Raw genomic sequence first — 20000 nt, 5'->3', positions numbered from 1 at the left:
ACCTAAAAAAAATATTGTCATCTTTAAAAATAAACGTATGATTGCTCGCCAAGAAGATTTGTGCGAATTTTCGGGTACATACGATGCCAAGTTTTCATTCGGGACTACATACATCATTATAAATGTAATAAATTGTAGAAAAGCTCGTTAAGTTAGTTCGTATATAAATATAAGAGTGAACGACAGGATAATCCCACGCTGTCTACTTTTCTTCCAAAAATCGACAAGGTAATAGCTACCTTGGATTTAAAAGATTAATGACGATCGATATCGGACATTTACGATGTCTCTAAGTATTTCGAAGAATCTCGTCTCGAATCGTTCCACTGTAAGTTATCTGTTTGATTCAGGATTTGTTATTTTATTCTATAAAAATTTAGAAAAGAAGAATATCATGCCTATTAGAAATTGTTGTGACATTTTATTTTCTCCTCTGTTCTTTTTTTTGTTTCTTCTTTTTTTTTTGACTTTATAAAACTATTACGTGTTTAGTAAAATTTAATAAAAATTGATTTAATACAAAAATTTGACATAAAAACATTAATATATTGTAATTTTTCACAATCGTATGGGTTTAAAAAAGAACAAGAATTATAATATACAACTGATTATTATGTGAATATTATAATAAAAATAATTGTCATAATTATTTTCACGAAATCGTATAATAACTATTAATAAATGGCAATTTCACAATTATATTTAAATAAACAAAAGATATAGATACATATGGCGTACACATAGCTATATTATATAAAATGAAAAGGAAAATTATTAGAATAATATTTTTCATAGAATTTTATAGAAACATTAATACAATATAATAAATCATAATAATTTCACAATCACGTGCATTAAAAAAAAAAAATGAAAAAATCTAATATACTAGCTATGAAGAATAAATATTTAAAAAAGAAGAAGAAAAAAAAACAAAAATTTTTGTCTTAATTTTCTATTATAAAATTTTATACGAACATTAATATGTTTTAACAATCAATAACTTTGAAATAACGTGTATCCAAAAAAAAAATAAAAAAAAAGAAAAGAACAATTCTAGTCAAATTCGAAAATCTTTTCTATTTATGGTAGATTCAAACAATAAAAAATGTAATCAAATTCGAAAATTGAAAATTTTTATATTTTCTTTTTCTTTTTTCTTTCCTTTATATTATCATAAATCGTACAATCGTGTTTTATTTACACGAGATTATATATTTTGATCTATTATTTCGTATTCACATTCTTTAGAATCACTGTAATATGAATATTACACTATGTAAATCCCGCCCTCTTGAACTTGATAAACGTATATCGTGCATATACCATCGTCATATTATTCCATCGTTGCAAAGGTGAAACTATTCCGTCGTCGAGGTCGAGGCGAGTGTTGTTAAGATCGACATTTTGTAGGAAAAGAAAATAATAATTTTTTATTATATCATAGATTGATATAAGATTGATTCTAGTCAAATTAAAATAGAATAATTTATAACAGTTTCTAAGAATCTAATATTAAGTTTTTAATTAAATGAATAAATAATATATATATATATATATATATATATTATTATATATATATATATAATTGAGCCGTTGATTTTGAAAGTAGGGCAAGTCTATTTTGTGAAAAAAATAAATAAAGCTAATTCTTATCACAAATTAACATAAAATTTACTTTTATTTTATTTATAAAAAAGAAAACATGGACTTGCTCCGTTTTCAAAATCAACGGCATATATATATATATGTATATATTTTATATATATATATATATAAATGAATATACATTTTATTTATTAATAACATATTTTAGTTATTTATTTACGTAAATAAGTAATTAAGTGCATTTAACTGAGTTAGGAATATGAAATATTCGCATTTCTTTTTTTAATGTCAATAATTCAGATATATATTTGTTATTTATTTTTCGTTTGTTCTTAGCTATTTATTTTATGCCAGTATTTATTTCACTATTTATTATTTTTACTATTATTTATTATTACGATTATTTTTTATTTATGTAAATACTTTTTTTCCTTATGATTTTTTTATTTTTTAATATTATTTCTTTTATATTTTTTTATTTTTATTTTATTTTTTTTTATTCTTTTATTTTATTTTCCTTATTTATTTATTCAAACGATATTCGTCAACGATAGGATCATCGATCGCTGATAAAATTAATTTATTACATTATATAGTATTTCAAATGTTGAAATAAGTTCGTAAAAAAAAAAATGAATTTTGAGATCGTCGAAATCTCTTTTTTTATTTTCTTTTTCTTTCTATTTCCAATTTCCTTTTTTTCTTTCTTTTTGTTTCTTCTTTTAGTAATTTATGACTCTTGTCAGATCTGTCAAAAATTTGAATATTATCTCGACACGAAGGGGATAGAAAGTAGACTAACGTTTATCTAAGCTTTTATTCCATGAGACGTTTGAAAGTCACGCGACGTGCTCGACACCGTGTGTCTTCTATTGGTTCTAACGCTTTACACTGTCGCTTCTCTCGATTCGCGATACGACCTTTTATCGGATAGATCGTTCTACTGTTGAACTAAGGGAAGTGTGTATGTTACGCGAACTAGAATTAAAAACAAACTCTCTTTATCTCTCTCTCTCATTTTTTGCTGTTGATAATATTAAACGGATTATATAGATAATATAGATTATATATATATGTACATATACATATATTATTTATATAATCTTACATATAAAATAATTATCTTAATATTCATTGTAATATTAAAATTGTTATATGAAGTTATATCCGTGATACGTTCCGAAAGGTATAAAAAGGATGTTTACAAATCTGATTATTTTTTTTACACTCTACTATTACTTATTTTTATATATTTACTTATACCCATATATATATATATATATATATATATATATATATATATATATGTATATATTGATATTTATATTTATATTTATGTAGAAAAATAATTAATAATTAATATTAATATAAATAGAAGGTTGCATTAATAATTTTTTAATCATTTTTAATATTAGGAGAATATTTATCTTTTTTTACATTTATACATATAATATGTGTATATAAAGTATTTTGTTAATAGAAACTTAATATTTAAATTATTGATTTTATATAAGTATATTAATTAGTGATAGAGTGTAAAAAAATATCGATTACTTATTAAATATCTTATTTTATATATTCAAATAACCAATACTGTGTTTATCACTTATTTATGTTTATCTTTTACTTGGAATTTTTAGCAAAAAAAAATTATTGATCAACTCAATATTTTTACTTATTTAGTTATTATCGTTGTTTTATTATTTGCATTTAAAATATTAAAAATTGTAACGTAGCTTATTAACCAACGAAACATACACCTTATTAATCAATCGTATATATTGAAATTTATAAAAAAAAAAATATATGTGCATATATATAAATAGAGTATATACAAAAAATATATATATATATATATATAAAAGGAAAAAAGAAAGGAAAAATGTACAAGTACAGATATTCTTTACGTATTACAGGAACATATTACACGTTATATATTTTTCATATTTTTAGAAATTTATACACAGATATGAAAAATATGTATTAAGTATAAACCTATATTTAGTAATATAGGTCGATAGAAGCGTGGGATTAAATGAATAATGAAAAAGAAAAGAAAAAAAAGGAAGAAGAAGAAGTGTAAACGGTCCTCGATCGATGATTCGCTTGACGATGCGTTTATTAACCATTAAAGTCGAACTCTATTATGTTGTAATACAAAGCTCGTGTTAACGAGTTACGGTGAAACGCGAAAGGAAACATTTGTTTAACGGTTTGCGGTTAATGTTCGACGGGAATAAATAGAAGTGAAAAAAAGAGAGGAATTTTATCTGCAAGAAACTAAAGGATAAAAATATCATCGATCTTTTTTTCTTTTTCCTCTTTTCTTTTTATTTTTCTTTTTTCTTTTCCTCTTTTTCTTTTTTTTTCTTTCTTTCTTCTTTTTTTTTCGATTGAAAATAAATATATAAAAATGGTTTATCACGCTTAACTTTAATATTCACGAAAAGTGTATTTTCATTAAAAATATAACCTGCATGCGTTAAAATAATTATTTGTTATGAATCAAAAAAGAAATATTACGATTTTTCTTTCATTGGATATATATTTTCCTTCTTATCTTTATTTTTTTTTCTTTTTTCTTTTTTTTTTGGATTGGAAAAAGGCTTTTTGAATTTTGTAGAAATTAACGTATTCCATGGAATATGTGAAGAGATTTAATAAAAATGCTGGACAAATAAAAATAGGGGAATTAGGAGAAAAGAAAAGTAATAGATAGATAGATGGACCTAATCTATTATACTGTGTTTAGTTGGTGAGAGAATACAGAATATGCGAACAACCATTGGATTAAAAATCAAAAAAATAATAATATAAAGAAGACAAACAATGAAAAAAATAAATGAAAACATTTATATATATACATATTTGTAATTTTAAATCTAATGGCTTTTTATTTATTTTTATATTTATCTTGTTTTATACATTCAATTAAATGTTTAATACATTTATGTATTTTACATCTATATATTTCTTTTTAATTTTTAATCGAGTGTTTACATTTAATATTTTCATATTTATTTTTGTAATTTGTAATTCAAAGTTCTTTTACATTTCTCACATTTATCCATATAATTTTTAATTAAATATTTTTGTTTATATTTCTCATCTCCGCTTTTTAATTAATAATTAAAAATGTTCGTTTATCTTTATTATTTTCCCTATAACGTTATTTTTAATACGATGATTTCGTTCATCTGTATCAATCATCTTTCCTTTTTTTATTTCCAAATCTAATGATTTCATTTATCTTAATCATCGCTTTTACCTACAAATATTAATTCAATATTTTCATTATATTTTCATTTTTTAGTATCTCATATTTTTATTTAATAATTAATAATTAAATGTTACCATTAAAATTTTTTATATTTTCATTTGTGCAATTTTTAATCAAATGATTTCATTTATTTTCATCATCCTTTTTATCTGTAATGTTTTAACCAACCTTTTTCATTTATCCTTTTTCGTTTTAATATCTAATTATAAATAATACGAAAAATATTTTCATTTATATATCTCATTCAAACCTTTTCTTATTTATTATTTTTAAATCCAATGATTACATTTATCTTTCTCACATTTCCTCTTTTATAATTTATAATTTCTATTAAACAATTTCTATATAAATAATTTTTATATAATTTATTATTTCTACAATTTATATATATATATATATATTAAAATATTAAGAGTAGGCATGAAAGTTTCACTTTAACACGGATCGTTAATATCAAGGGCAAGTTTGTAGGAGCAAACAGGAGGCCTCGTTACTTAGAAGGGTAACTTGTGGAGGACCTATAATAGCACTTAACTTATCGATTGTATCGAATCAAGTCGAGTAACTCGATTGTACTGGTCGAAGTCATTAATCACGTCCACCTTCCATCTCTTTCTCTCTCTTTCTCGCTCTCTCTTTCTCTCTTACTCTCGCTTTAACTCTTACTCTCTCACTTTTATTCTCTATCTGCCTATACTTGTTCTCCATCTTGCCTGAGTTTGTCGGCGACAAATGATTTGCGATTAGTTACAAGTTACTATACGACATAACGTCTTTCGTTCTGGCTCCGACATTGAAAGTCTCGAAAAGTTGGCGAACGTCCACGGGATTTATTAATAATAATCTCACTTTTCGACTAAAGTGTAACTCAATCATTATGAATCGACGTAAATGGCGCCCGTTCGTCGTCTACTCGATCATTTTTATTCTTTTTTTTTTTCTTTCTTCTTTCCCATCCCCCCTCCTCCGACTTTTTTCTCTTAATCTTATATCTCGTAAAGTTCTCTTCCTTTTTTCTTTTTTTTTTTTTCAAAAACCTTCAACATTATACTTCGTAATTTATCATAAAAGATATACAAATAATATGTACATGAATATACACGTATAGAAACAAATACGAACAACAAACAATTCATTTTGTTAGAAAAATTATAATCAAAAAAATGACAAAATCTAATTGTCAAATATAATATTATTTTTAATAGAAACTCTTATCACACGATAATTTTTTACGAAAGATATATTTGATGTCGACTATAATGATATATAATTATAAACTAGAGATGGCATGAGAATGATGTTTTTAAACAATTTCCAAGAATTTGTTACTCATATAAACAAACTTTATATACATATATAAATAAACATATTATTTTTAACAAATTTTTATGAACATAACTATTGATATAGACAAATTTTTTATTTTTATATATTCCATAATATTAATAATAACAAAAATAAATATATATATCTTTTGTTTTTTAAGCTGACCGCATTATTTAATACATTCAACATTAATTATTTAAAATTAAAAATTTTCATTTTATATATTCTACAAAATAATATTTAGATTTTATCGTATTAATGATGTGTTAACTTTCAGAAAAATTCGATAAGAACAATCTAAAATAAAATACGAGTATTGAGATTATCATTAGTGCATATACGTACATTCAAAAAAAATTTGTTATTTTATTTTTTCTTTCCTTTTTCTTGTCATCAGTTGTTAATATCAAATCCATATATTCCTTTGTTACAAACATTATTACTACTAAGGAAGTATAGGAAGAATAAGACAAGGAATGTAATATTTTTTTATAATAATCATTCATCGAAACGATAAGAGAAAATGGGAAGTGATTTATCAATACTTATTGATTACATTGAAACACGTTCAGATAATCAACGATCTATGTGATAATAAATATTCTATAGATAAAATTTATTTCTTAATGAAGACAGCTTATATATATATATATATATATATATATATATATATATATATATATATATATTCTTTCATCATAGCTATGAATAGATCGACGATAGATACAGGAAATGACGTATTCATGTAATATCGGGTGGATTAATAAGTAATGTTGAGATTTTCAATATTTTACATCTATATATAATATTATAATATCATATATAAATTGTATCTATAATATTATAATATAATATATATGTTGTGTTTATATATGAATAATATAATATCATATTTTCAGCAAAATATATTAGATTGCTTTTTATTTAAATATAATATAATAATAATAACAAATTCATTAATTGTTTTATTTTCTTATTATATTATGACAAAATGATCTAATACAATCCATCATTATTTTTTTCTCTTTTCATTCTACGCAATAATACATACGTATTCCTATATATACTCTATAAATTTAAATACAATAATCTCGAAAATGATATTAAGAAAGAAAAAAAGAAAAGAAATCAATTAATTTTTCAATATCCTATTATTAATTATTTTCTTGAACATTAATAAACGTTCGTATATAATTCGTTAAAAAATTTCTTCCTCTAAAAGAAGAAGAAAAAAAAAGAAGAAATTACTAGAGTAAAAATAATAACCTTCGAAACATTTATCGCTTTTTTGTTATTATTTAAATTGACAAACTAGCAAATTTTTAACGCCAACTTGCTTAACTCGTAAAAAAAAATATAAGAAATCGTGGAACTCCTCAGCTTAGCAAGTTTTACGCTTGAACAATTTTTCAGAACACCGTAGGAAATCGTCGGGAAAATATTTACAGTCGCGTTATTCGAATTTATAAAACACATCATCCTGCGGCGTCGCCTTCACGATGAAATTGCTTTCGAAAGCTTCTTCCATCCCCTTCTTCTTCCCCAAACCCGACCGTACCGCTCCACACTCCCACTCACAACCCAACCACCCACTTCCATCTTACTCATACTTTACTCAATTTTCTCATCTTTATCTTCTCTTTTTCTATTACTCTATCACTATCTCTATCACTATCTCTATCTCTATTTCTATCTCTTTCTTCTGTTTGCTCATCTGTTTCTCTCTCTTTCTCTCTTTTCTGTTTTCTTTACATATATATATATATATATATATATATATATATATTGCTGTCTCTCTCTCTCTCTCTCTTTCTTTCTTTCTCAGTCTCTTTCTATCTCTATGTTCTTCTTTTTTGCTATCTCTCTCTCTCTCTCTTTATCTACCTCTGTCTTTTTCTTTGTCTGCTGTTTGCAAAATGTTTCGTACATACATACATACATACATACATACATACATATATATATGCATATATGTCTATCTCTTTTTCATCGATATCATACCCTCGATACTTATCAACTTTCTTTGGCTTTTCATCGTAACTCCATCGTAAAACAGGCATGCTTACTATCTAACGATCCTTGTTATATCTACCAGCTTTTTCACATCTAATGTCACACGTTATTCAGCGATCATTTTCGAACATGCCTTTTGAAAATATACGTAACATTTAACGATCATATTTATATGATTTTCGGTGGAATATATTGAAAACTATTGGATCTATTTAAATTATCTCGTTAAAAAGTCATTTGTTCTTGTTCTTCCTTTTTGTTTTTTCTTCTTGTTCTTCTTCTTTTCAAATTAATTAATAATAATTATATAGAATCATCGTTCGATATAAATAATTATCAGTGAGTGTAATATAAAATTTTAAGGTGTGCATCATCGATTATATTCAAAGATAATGTGACGATCGAAAACATATCGATCATTATTTGATTGTTGAAGAATATGCACGTATATACGTGCGAAAGTTGTCAATAGATGGAAAAGTTAGAACGATTGAAAATATGACGTCAAAAGTTGATCATTGGAGGAATGGAAATCAGTGAATCACCGGACGAAGAGGACATCGAAGGATCCATTGAAAATAATACGAAAGGGATTTCAAGGTCAGATTTTTTCGAGGTAATCGATTCAACGATAAGAAGTGTCGTATTCGAAGATGTCATCGGTTCGAAGGAAAAAGAGGAAGAGAAGGAGGAAGAGTACGATGGGAGAAATATATTTCTGATGACCTTGAAGGGCGTCGTTATCGTTGGAATCATTCTGACAGCACTTATTGGCAATGCCGTCGTTGTCGCTAGCGTTCGAAGGCATAGAAAATTACGTGTTCCGACCAATCGATACGTTGTCAGCCTTGCAGCAGCTGATTTCTTAGTGGCTGTGTGTGCTATGAGTTTCAATGCGTCAGTCGAACTATCTGGACATTGGATTTTTGGTAGGACAATGTGCGACGTTTGGAACTCAATGGACGTATACTTTTCAACGGCATCGATATTACATCTTTGTTGTATCAGTGTCGATAGATATTATGCTATAGTTAGACCGCTCGAGTATCCCGCTATTATGAGAAGAATCACTGTCACGTGTATGTTAGCCAGTGCTTGGATTCTACCTGCTCTTATCAGCTTCATACCTATATTTATGGGATGGTATACTACCGATGAAAATCTTAAATATCTTCGAGACAATCCACAGGTTAGGGGAAATTCTTTTTTCTTTCCCCTTTTCTCTTTTTTTTCTTTCTTCCGTTTCTTTCTTTCCCTTTTTTTTCTCTCTAATATTTCTATCGATACGACTCTTTTATATTATTGTGTGTGTCGTTGAAGAAAAACAGAAAGAAAAGTGGATAAAAAAAAAAAAATAAAAGAAAGAGAAAAATAAACGATAAGGTCGATTAGTTCATTGACACGAGAGAAAAGTAATGTTTTATTTCTTTTATTTTTTTTTTCCTCTATAGCTCGTTGCAACTTGAGAAAATTTAGAATTCTTCTTTTTCCTTCTTTTCTTTTATTTCTTTTTTTTTTCTTTTTTTTAATTTTTTTTATACGTTTCTTCACGATCCATTCTTTCGAATTTACGAGTTCGAGATAGGAGACGACAAAATGACGTATACTAGACTCAACTTTATGATCATCGAAGGTCGGTCATTTTTTGTTTGACATTTTATGAGAGTTTACTTCCGACTATCGATCATCTCGCAAAATGTTAAGACGTTTGCTGAGGAAATTAAGGTTCGAGAAGGAGTAAGAAATCGAGAGAGATCGAGAGAGAAAGAGGGAGATAGATTGAAAGAGAAAAAGAGAGAGAGAAAGAATGAGAGACATTGAGAAAGAGAGAGAGAAAGAGAGACATAGAGATGAACACAGATAAAACCTTTTCTATCTTGAGAAAGTTCCAACTAAGCTTCGCGACTACTACACCCACTGGCGGATTTAGATTTTAAAGAGCCCAATACCTTTTAAATCTTTTTCAAGATGGCTATGTTAAAATAAATCAACTATTCACATTATATATACATATATATTTTTGTTTTTATTCTATTTTGCATATATATATATATATATATATATATATATATATATATATATATATTGTATTTTTTTTTAAATGCTTCGACTGACTATTGTTCATATGCAAATGACGAAGTGAACAAAAAAGAACTTATCAAATTCGTTTGTATAAAAAACATATATAAAAAAGAAATTATATAACAAATATAATATATATATATATATATTTATTTTTTGACACGAGTACGATAACAAATATAATATAAAATTATATATTAGATAGTATTAAATTGAAAATTGATTATATATAATATAAATTGATATCATTGTGTTTGAGGGCCCTTGTCATATCAGATTCGAGATGATCCTTATGACTTTACATAAATCCGTCACTGACTATATCTTTTTTCTCTTCTCGATTCTTTCAACTCATGCTAAATTTGTCATTGCGTTCAATGTTATTGTATTTCCACAGTACGATAGATTTCATTTACGCAGGCGATTTATATTCTTATTTGGAGAGAATGGATAAAAAAGGATGAGAATATCTGTTCTAGTCTATTCTATTTTCTCTCTCTCTCTCTCTCGCTTTCTCTCTCTCTCTCTCTCCCCCTCCGTCTCTCTCTCTGTCTGTCTGTCTGTCTTTTTCTCGTCAATGTCATTACCATTGAAATGTATATCATGAAAGAAAAAGAATTATTTTCCGTATCTCCGACTTTTAATAATTTTGATTATGATTCATCAAATTCAATATTCTCTATGTTTTTTTCTTGTCAATATTATAATAGGAAGAAAATTTAAGCACCTCCTAAATAATATCTTTATTCGTAATATCTTTGAGTACGATATAAAAACTTCAATAACTTTTTTTCCTTCTCTTATTTTCTTATGTCTAACTTTTCTTTATTACATATTATTTTCTATCGATATTATACTTCGCAAAGAATTCAGAATTCATAATAAATATCTGTTCTATCTTCCTGTAATATTTTTATATTATAAAGAACTTATAAAAGAACGGAAAAAAGAAACAGTATTTTTTCTTTCGTATATATCATGCTATATATAATATATATATGGAAAAAATAAATGTAGAGTGCTACATCAAAAATATTCGCTTTTGTTTTATTTTTTTATAGAGTATAATATCATTCATTATCATTCATAAAATTCATTAGTTCCTATCTATATTTTATTAAAATTATCCTATGAAAAAGAAAATTAGGAAAAGAAAATATATATGCTCCGTAGAAAAGATCTTTTGTATCTTTCTCTTCAATAATATTTTTGATTATGATTTATAAAATTCAATTAAAAATCTTTCTCTTTCTCTCTCTCTCTCTCTCTCTCTCTCTCTCTCTCTCTCTCTCTCTCTCTCTTTCTTTCTCTCTCTCTCTTTCCCTCGCGTTTGTTCTATCATCAATTACATATTACATTTAATTTTATTTCGTGGAAAAGGAAAAAGAAAAGAAGAAAAGAGGGAATAACAACTCGCAAAGATTTTCTTATGCTTTTGAAAAAGTTCAAAAGTGATTACCTACGTCGATACATTTTTTCTCTGTTTTCTTTTTTTTTTTTTCATCATGGTGTTACTGCATAACTCGCATTTTAACGAGCGATTTCATTAGTCCAACTCTTGAAACGTTGTTGTAGCCTTGACTTAAGTGAGAATTTCGAAGTATGTATATAGCGAAGAGACGTTCCCTATGTAATTTGGACTTTCCCTTTAAATACGTCTTCTTCCTTGGCCTCACTTTTCAACGGTGATCATTAACGTCTCTCCTTCATTCTTCTCGTTCTTTTCTTTCTTTAGAATGAGAATTCTCTCTCTCTCTCTCTCTCTCTCTCTCTCTTTCTCTTTCTCTCTCTCTCTCTCTCTCTCTCTCTTTCTCTTTATGTATATCTCTCTCTTTTTCTATCTCCGGCGATCTTTTCAAACGATAAGACTTATCCGGAGGAAAATGTGATCCAATAGTCGATCTTCTCGTTTTCTCGATTAGGTTGGTTTATGAAAAGACTTTTGAAAAGGATCGATTTCCGATTTCGTTGGAATTTTTCAACCTCTCCACGATCAACATTGATCGTTATTGAAAATGAAAATTTGTTGAATTAATATATTAGATTCCATTGATTATTATATTCGGTTAATATTTTTTTTTCTTTTTTTTTTCGTCATACATTAAATCATATTGAGTATATTATTGAAAATAAATATTTTCTTTTTTTTTTTTTTTTAATATATCGAATTAAATTGATTTTTTTATATAAAATGAATATTGTTTAAATTACATTGAAATTATATTAAATCACATTAAATCAAATGATTCTATAGAAAATTAATATATATACATATATATTTTTTTAAATTACATTAAAATTGTTGCAAAAAATTTCGATGAGGATTTCTAATATTATTAATTATTGATCTCAAATATATATTATTTCTAACGTCGGACATCGATCAGAGTTTAAAAGTCACGTTCGATCAATCAAAAAGAAAAAAAAAAAGCAAAAAGAAAGAAAAAAGAAAACCTTGATAAAAACGAAATCGAAAAGTGACTGTGATCATCAGGTATGCAGGTTCACGGTGAATCGCCTGTACGCTTTAATAAGTTCCTCGATCTCCTTCTGGATCCCTGGTTTTGTGATGATCGTGATGTATTGCAAGATTTACAAGGAGGCAGTCAGGCAAAGAGAAGCACTCAGTCGAGCATCGAGCAATACGATTTTAAACAGTATACATTTACATCGTATGTCAACGTCGAGACATCATTCAAGAGCATCTCATCAGCTTTTGCTACCACCAAGCAATGGCGTGGAATTTGGAAGAGCACAATCTTACGCATCTGCTGCCGAATTAAACCTTGAGAACGGTGAGTTAACATTTTCATGGGCTGTCATCAACGAAAAGGAATGAAATTTATCTTTCCTTTTTTGGGAATGAATTTTATTTATTTTATTACTGACGAAAATCTTTTAAATATATATGAAATATTTTTTAATATCAAAAGATTTTTAAATTTGCATGTAGGGAGTGGGATCCTGAAGGGTGGGGGAGGGTGAGGGGGGAGAAGACGAGATAATTTGAAAAGATAATCTATAATCTTTTAAATGATGTTTAATTCTGTGAAGAATTTTATTTATAAATTATGATTAATGTATAAATGCATTGTAATATATTAATATTAGGAATGATATTATTATTAGTATTAATACTATATTTGCTTAATTAATTTAAGTAATATATTTTACAATAATCGGTAAATTAATAATTTAAAAAAATAAATATATATATATATATATATATATATATATATATATATTATAATTTAAAAGTAAGAGATAAATAATAAGATAAGAAATACTAATATATTTATATATAAATATATATATATATAATTAAAAATTATATATATTTATAAATATATTTATAAGTATTTAACTTCTTATATATTTATAAATATGTAGGGTGGAATAATAACTTTGATCACCTTGATTATCTTCGTTCTTTTGATGATATGACAAAATTTTGTTTGCAGAAGTGCATGACGAAGGAAATCATAATATAGCAGTAATAATTTTTTTATGTACGTAAAAAATACAGATAGATACGTACAGATAAATAGAGATAGATACATAAAAAATATATGAAGGTCAAATGAGTTCCTTTTTTAAGTAGTATTATATATTTTCGATGCAACTCCATATTCTCTATAGAAAAATATTAACTTATGTATTTCGAAAAAGAAATTCTTTCCAATGTTTGATCATTCAATTTCATAAATTGACGATTATTAAATAAACAAATTAAAATTTACCTAATTATAAAAAAAATTTTAATGATTTTGTTAAACTTATGTTTTATTATATATAACTTATGTCAATTGCGCTTATTACGAAAGAAAAGAAAGAATTCGATTTAAACAATTATAAACAAAATCATTTTTATTATACCGATGTTATTGCAATAGTTAAATAAATAAAGGATAAATTACGTTTGGAAAAGGTATTTGTTTTAAGTTTCTATGATTTTTTGTTCTGGAGATATCGTTTTTGAAAGATTTCCATTCATAATTCGTAAATACAGTTGTTCGTAGTAATAGTAGTAATGGTAATAATAGTAGTAATAGTAGTAGTGGTAGTAAGGCCTTGTAGAAAAATTAAATTCTCAGAATTTATACAGGTCAGTGTGTCACTTAGTAAATTTGAATGAAATTATCTAGATCAGTGAGTCAACGTAAACATCTTCCATTCACATGAGAATATCTTAGGGATTAACAGTCATAGGAATTCGAATCAAAGACCATTTTAAAGGACAGAATTTTCTCTACTTTTTTGCTATATTTTTTAATAATTAATAAATAATTTGTTATAAAGAATTTTATTATAAACAAATTTATTCGAACTTAATTCATCGTATTTTGCTAAAAAGAAGAAGTCAGATTACGACTCTGATTTATAAATTTACATGCGTTAATGAATAATTAATAAACGAATTATTTTCTTACCAAAGAAATAATTTTGTTTTATTTACATTATTAATAGCTATATCTTTTTTTTACATGGGAATATTTCCGGAACTAATAATGATAGGGACTTGAATAAAATATCATTTTAAAAGGCAGAATTTGATCTAATTTTTTCAGCATATGTTAAATAATTAATTAACAATTTATTAGAAACAACAATTTTTATAAACAAATTCTTAAGAATTAAATTCATTGTATTTTACCAACTAAACATTCACATTGCAATTGATTTATAAAATTATGTCAATTAATCAATAATTAATAAACAAATTATTTTTTTTCCGAAGAAATAATTTTTTTCTATACTGTTAATAATCACGTCTTCCATTTACGTGTGAATATCTCTGGAACTAAAAGTCGTAGAGAATTCAATCGAATATCATTTTAAAAGGGAGAAATTTTTTATTTTTTCAACATATCTGTTAATTATTACTTAACAATTTGTTATAAACAATTTTTATAAACAAATTCTTATGAACTGAATTTATCTTATTTTGCCAAAAAAACTTTTCAGATTGCGACTTGTTTATAATATTACATAAAATATTAAATAATTAATAAACGATTGTTTACTCTGCATTTATTTGCGCTTAATCTGTTTTTATTCTAAAGCTAAGAAACCATTACTCTCTTACTATTATTATTTACTTATTACTACTCTTACTATATTTTAATCGAATCGTTATGGTTTTTTTTGACAATATTTCAATTAAAATACCTGCAGAATTAATAATTTTTTTATGCTTAGGATTAATGCTTTTCTATAGAGAATGTCGAGCTACATCGACCAATGTGATTAAAAACATATGAATTTGTTAAAAAAAAAGAAAAGAAAAACAATCGAACATCATATGCCTTCTATATGTCAACCTATAAAAAAAAAATGATTACTACCATATCATGGTCCCCTTTGTACCGTACAACTTTTGTAAAGAAAGTTTCTCCATATTTTTAAGAGGAATAGAGAGATATTCAGGATGATCAAAGTTATTGCTCCACCTTGTATATGTTAATAAATTAATATTCTACGAAAAGTTGTAATATACAAAAGTGTAAAGGATAATTCCAAACGTTACAATTCTTTTTATATAAAACAAAAATTTATATAAAAGAAAACTCGTAATATTCTTTAATTTTTCATTTATATTTCGATTATCATTCAATTTAAAATCCTCGAATGAGTTATATCGTCGAGTATATATCGTCAAGTTATGTCGTTATTAGAAAGAACAAATTCTTTATTCGATAAGATTTATCAGAATATAACTTTGTTATAAAGGAATTTTTTTTCAATTGAACTTTATGAATTCAAAGTTTTTCAAAGCGTATGTAAGTAATACACGTTTATGTAAGATTTCTTTTGGAATATTCAAAAGTTTCGTTTTCATGGTGAAGTACTAAATTTTCTTTATGAATTATTACGTAGTCGAAAAGCAAACGGTCTATGTAATATATATATATCCGTGACATGAAATATTAAGTCACTGTGAGATAAGCTTGAGATATGCTTGGATCGTACTTTCGTCTCACAGAAAACTTTATGACTTTCTATCGTGATTCCACGTTTAAATGGTGAAGTTTAACGAAGGATAATTAAAAGACGTGGATTAAATCGAAACTGAGGAAACGATCTTCTCTCTCTTTTTTCCTTCTCTCTCATTTTCTCCCTCTCTCTCTTTCTCTCTCTCCCTCTCTCTCTCTCTCTCTCTCTCTCTCTCTCTCTCTCTCTCTCTCTCTCTCTCTCTCTTTCTTTCATAATTTCTAATTTCATTCTATCTATAACTAAATAATTAGGTAACTAAATCGTATAAAATAATATTCGATAAATTTCGATTTATTTATAATTATAATTAAATTTTTACTGAATTAATTAATGTATAATTACAATAAAATATCGTATATGATATATAATATATATTGCTATTATTAATATATGATATAATTATATAATATTATTATAAATAAATATACTATTGTATTATATATTAAATAATAATAATATCGATATATTATAATATTATTTAATTTATTTTTATTATATTTATATAGTAATGATAATAACAATAATAATAATAATAATTATTAATTAATACATATATTTTTATATATATATACAATTATATATATATAAAATTTTATATATTATATAAATATATAAATATATATATATAAAATATATATATAAAATATAAATATATATATATATATATATATATATGTATATATATATGATAAAAACTTAATTCACAATGAAATTAATATTAAGAAGAATAATAGAAACAAATGTTATGTGTGAGCTAAGAATTTAAGATTGTTTTGAAAATACAGTCATTTCAAAGTGTTAGAAGAGAAAAGGTCGCAACTCAAGGTTGCGTCTTACTTTATCATATACAATCGAATAGTCTTTGAAGATCTGCCCAAGGGAGAGGACGTACAGTCGTGAGTTCGTTCAAAGTTATTCGTTACATTAATCCCAAGTTGATTATTCTAATATACATATTATGTATGCGAAAGTATAATAATTAATAAATCTTTATTATTTTAAAGGAAATTATATCGCATAATATGTAATTATTTTATTGGCGCTACAACAAAAGAATAATCTTTTATTATTATCAATTTATTTTTCTTCTCACATCCTTCATATAACGTATTTTTATTTATTTACTCATCGAAATTGATCTTTAGCTGGCTATGACGTCACCGCTGACCTGATACTTGATTTAATTAAACATCATCAGTGAATATGTGCATAAATAAGAAAAAACGATGATAAATAATTATAGTGAAAAGGAAAGTCAAACAAATTAAATTTGTACTGATATTTATTAAGAAATTCTTCGTTTAATGTAAAAATAATTATTCGATTGTAAAAGAATTACACACACACACGCACAAATATACATCGATATATTTAATTTTTGTATAAAATTTTATTACAAAATTTCTTTCGAAGGATACACAATTAAATGAGAACAAATTATAAAAATAATTATGAATATTTTAAAATATTAATAATATAAATAAACAAATTAAATTAATTAAAAATAATAATTACGCAAAATAAAATCTATGCAAGTTATATCGAATGGTTTTCTTATAATGTAAATATTGTTGCTTAATTTCAAGGATGTTTAAGTACGCGGATATATTAACATATACATATTTAAGTAGTTGTCCTTTGAATGGTACCACATTATCACTGACCCAGAGTAATATTAACGATAACCAAAGGAGATGCAATGAGCATGTGACTGGTGATTATCGATTCACATCAGAGAGTTTTCGAGGACACAAGTTATAAAGTGTCTTCGTCGTCGTCGTCGTCGTCGTCGATATCGTTGGCAACGACAGACAAGGTGGTGATCATTATTCGAAGAATTAATGATCCCGTTAGCACAGTACGTGCGTTTAACAGTTAGCAAATAGTTCAGCAAATACGTTTTTCCTTATCCATGTTGCATTTAATAGGAGAACACTCTAAGAGTGCTGCTTTTCTAAAATGACCTTTAATCCTACGCTTTAATACTTCCGTATTTCCATTTTTGTTTGAAAATTCTTCGGCAATATTTATTTTTCATATTGAAGTTTTCTTTTTTCTTCTTTTTCTTGTTCCTTTTTCCTTTTTCCTTTTTTTTTTCTTTTTACAAAGAATCTTTTTGACGATTCTTTTTGCGTCTCGTTATCTTTTTAGTTTTCTTTTCTTTTGTTTTTTATTTATTTTCATGTATTTTCGTAGTTCATTCAACGATATGTATTTTTTATGTCGAAGTATATTTTTCTTTTTGTTACAACAAAATTGTCTCATCTTTTTAATTTCTTTTTCATCATATATGTTTGTTATTTATTTATTTATTATATATATATATATATATATATATATTATTTTGTTCATTTATTGATTTGATTATTTACAAACGTATGTATTTTGCTTATTCGATTGCTGACATATTTATTCTTTTGCTAATGTATTTATTTTTCTGCTTACCTATACACATATGTTCTTTTTTCTTATTTATTGATTTTTCTTTACTTATTTATTCATCATTTATTCATCATAAAGTCATCACTTAATTGTTCATCATATTATTCATTATAATTTTATCGCATAATTAGTCTATCATGTTATTCATCGTAATTTTAATTTTTATAAAAATGACAAAAAAACTTTCTCAAAAATATTTTTTCAAAACCAAAATAAGCACATATATATATATATATATATATATATATATATATATATATGATTCTTTATATATTTGAAATAACAACGCGTGGGAATTCGTTGAAAGAAAAAAGACAGCTACGATGGAAAATTTTTTGAAATATAGATCGTATCGAGAAAACTTTGATTCAAAAAGAAGAAAGACGAATTTTCAATGATTCAGTAAAAAGTTTTATGGGATCTGTTAGAGCTTGATTCGCTGAAATTTCGAAAAGTATCTAACATGTTCCAAATCGAACATATATATATGTTAACTTTTTAAATTGAGCAAAGATCGATACCGATTGACTACGTTGTTAATATAATATAATTTTTAATAAAAGTAATTGTTAGCTTTAAGATATCTTAAGATAACTGTAACTTTTTCAAATGTTTATACTTACATATACATATGCGTTAATCTTTCGTACATCTATATGCACATGTATTACGTGTACATGTTTATCTACGTGTACATTACACATAATTCTACACATTTTAATATCTTGTATATCTCTTTATGTAGTATATATGTATGCTTATTTGATAACTTGATTATGTAGATAACTTGGGTGTGTATATAACGTATATAGATACATATTTAAATAATTTACACACATGTATATGTAATAGATATATATAAGTATTTGTGGACTCATTTTGATAACTTATATGTAGACGTAAGACGTGTATAAATATTTGCACATACGGTGATCTCAGATTTAATTTACACTTCACTAATTAAGATCAATGATAAATATATCCCTTAAAATTAACGAAGAAAAGAAAAAAAAAAGAAAAATTAATTTCGAAAGTGAGTATCATAATAATACTATGAAATATATCATTTTGTATTAAATTTTATCATAATTTTTCTTTCTTTTTTTCTTTTTTACTTTTTATTTTAACTAAAAAGAAGAATCATATTATTTGTCCCTTTGAATTATCAAAAATAAAAAAAATAAAGAAAGAAAAATAAAAGGTAGTTAATAATCAAAGGCAATTCATAATTCTTTGAAATAAATGATTCTTCTTTTAT

General features: G+C 25.1%; 1 protein-coding gene across 12 annotated transcripts in view; it reads left to right on the top strand.

The window, feature by feature from the left end:
• Nucleotides 1–20000, top strand: part of LOC124427809 (octopamine receptor beta-3R-like) — a 127270-nt gene that overhangs the window by 88017 nt on the left and 19253 nt on the right. For 2 of the 12 annotated variants that reach the window (XM_046971126.1, XM_046971128.1), the window contains exons 2-3: nucleotides 8588–9413; nucleotides 12801–13101. The exons of 5 other annotated variants lie outside the window; for them this stretch is intronic. In XM_046971126.1, the coding sequence (XP_046827082.1) occupies nucleotides 8751–9413; nucleotides 12801–13101 (964 nt within the window). In that variant the 5' untranslated portion in view covers nucleotides 8588–8750. 5 more of the 12 variants (XR_006943027.1, XR_006943026.1, XM_046971130.1 and 2 more) reach the window with 4 other exon arrangements.

The sequence above is a fragment of the Vespa crabro genome, chromosome 11 (genome assembly GCF_910589235.1).
Source record: "Vespa crabro chromosome 11, iyVesCrab1.2, whole genome shotgun sequence".
Taxonomy (NCBI): domain Eukaryota; kingdom Metazoa; phylum Arthropoda; class Insecta; order Hymenoptera; family Vespidae; genus Vespa; species Vespa crabro.
Note: the sequence above shows the minus strand (reverse complement) of the source record. Positions and strands in the feature narration are given on the sequence as shown.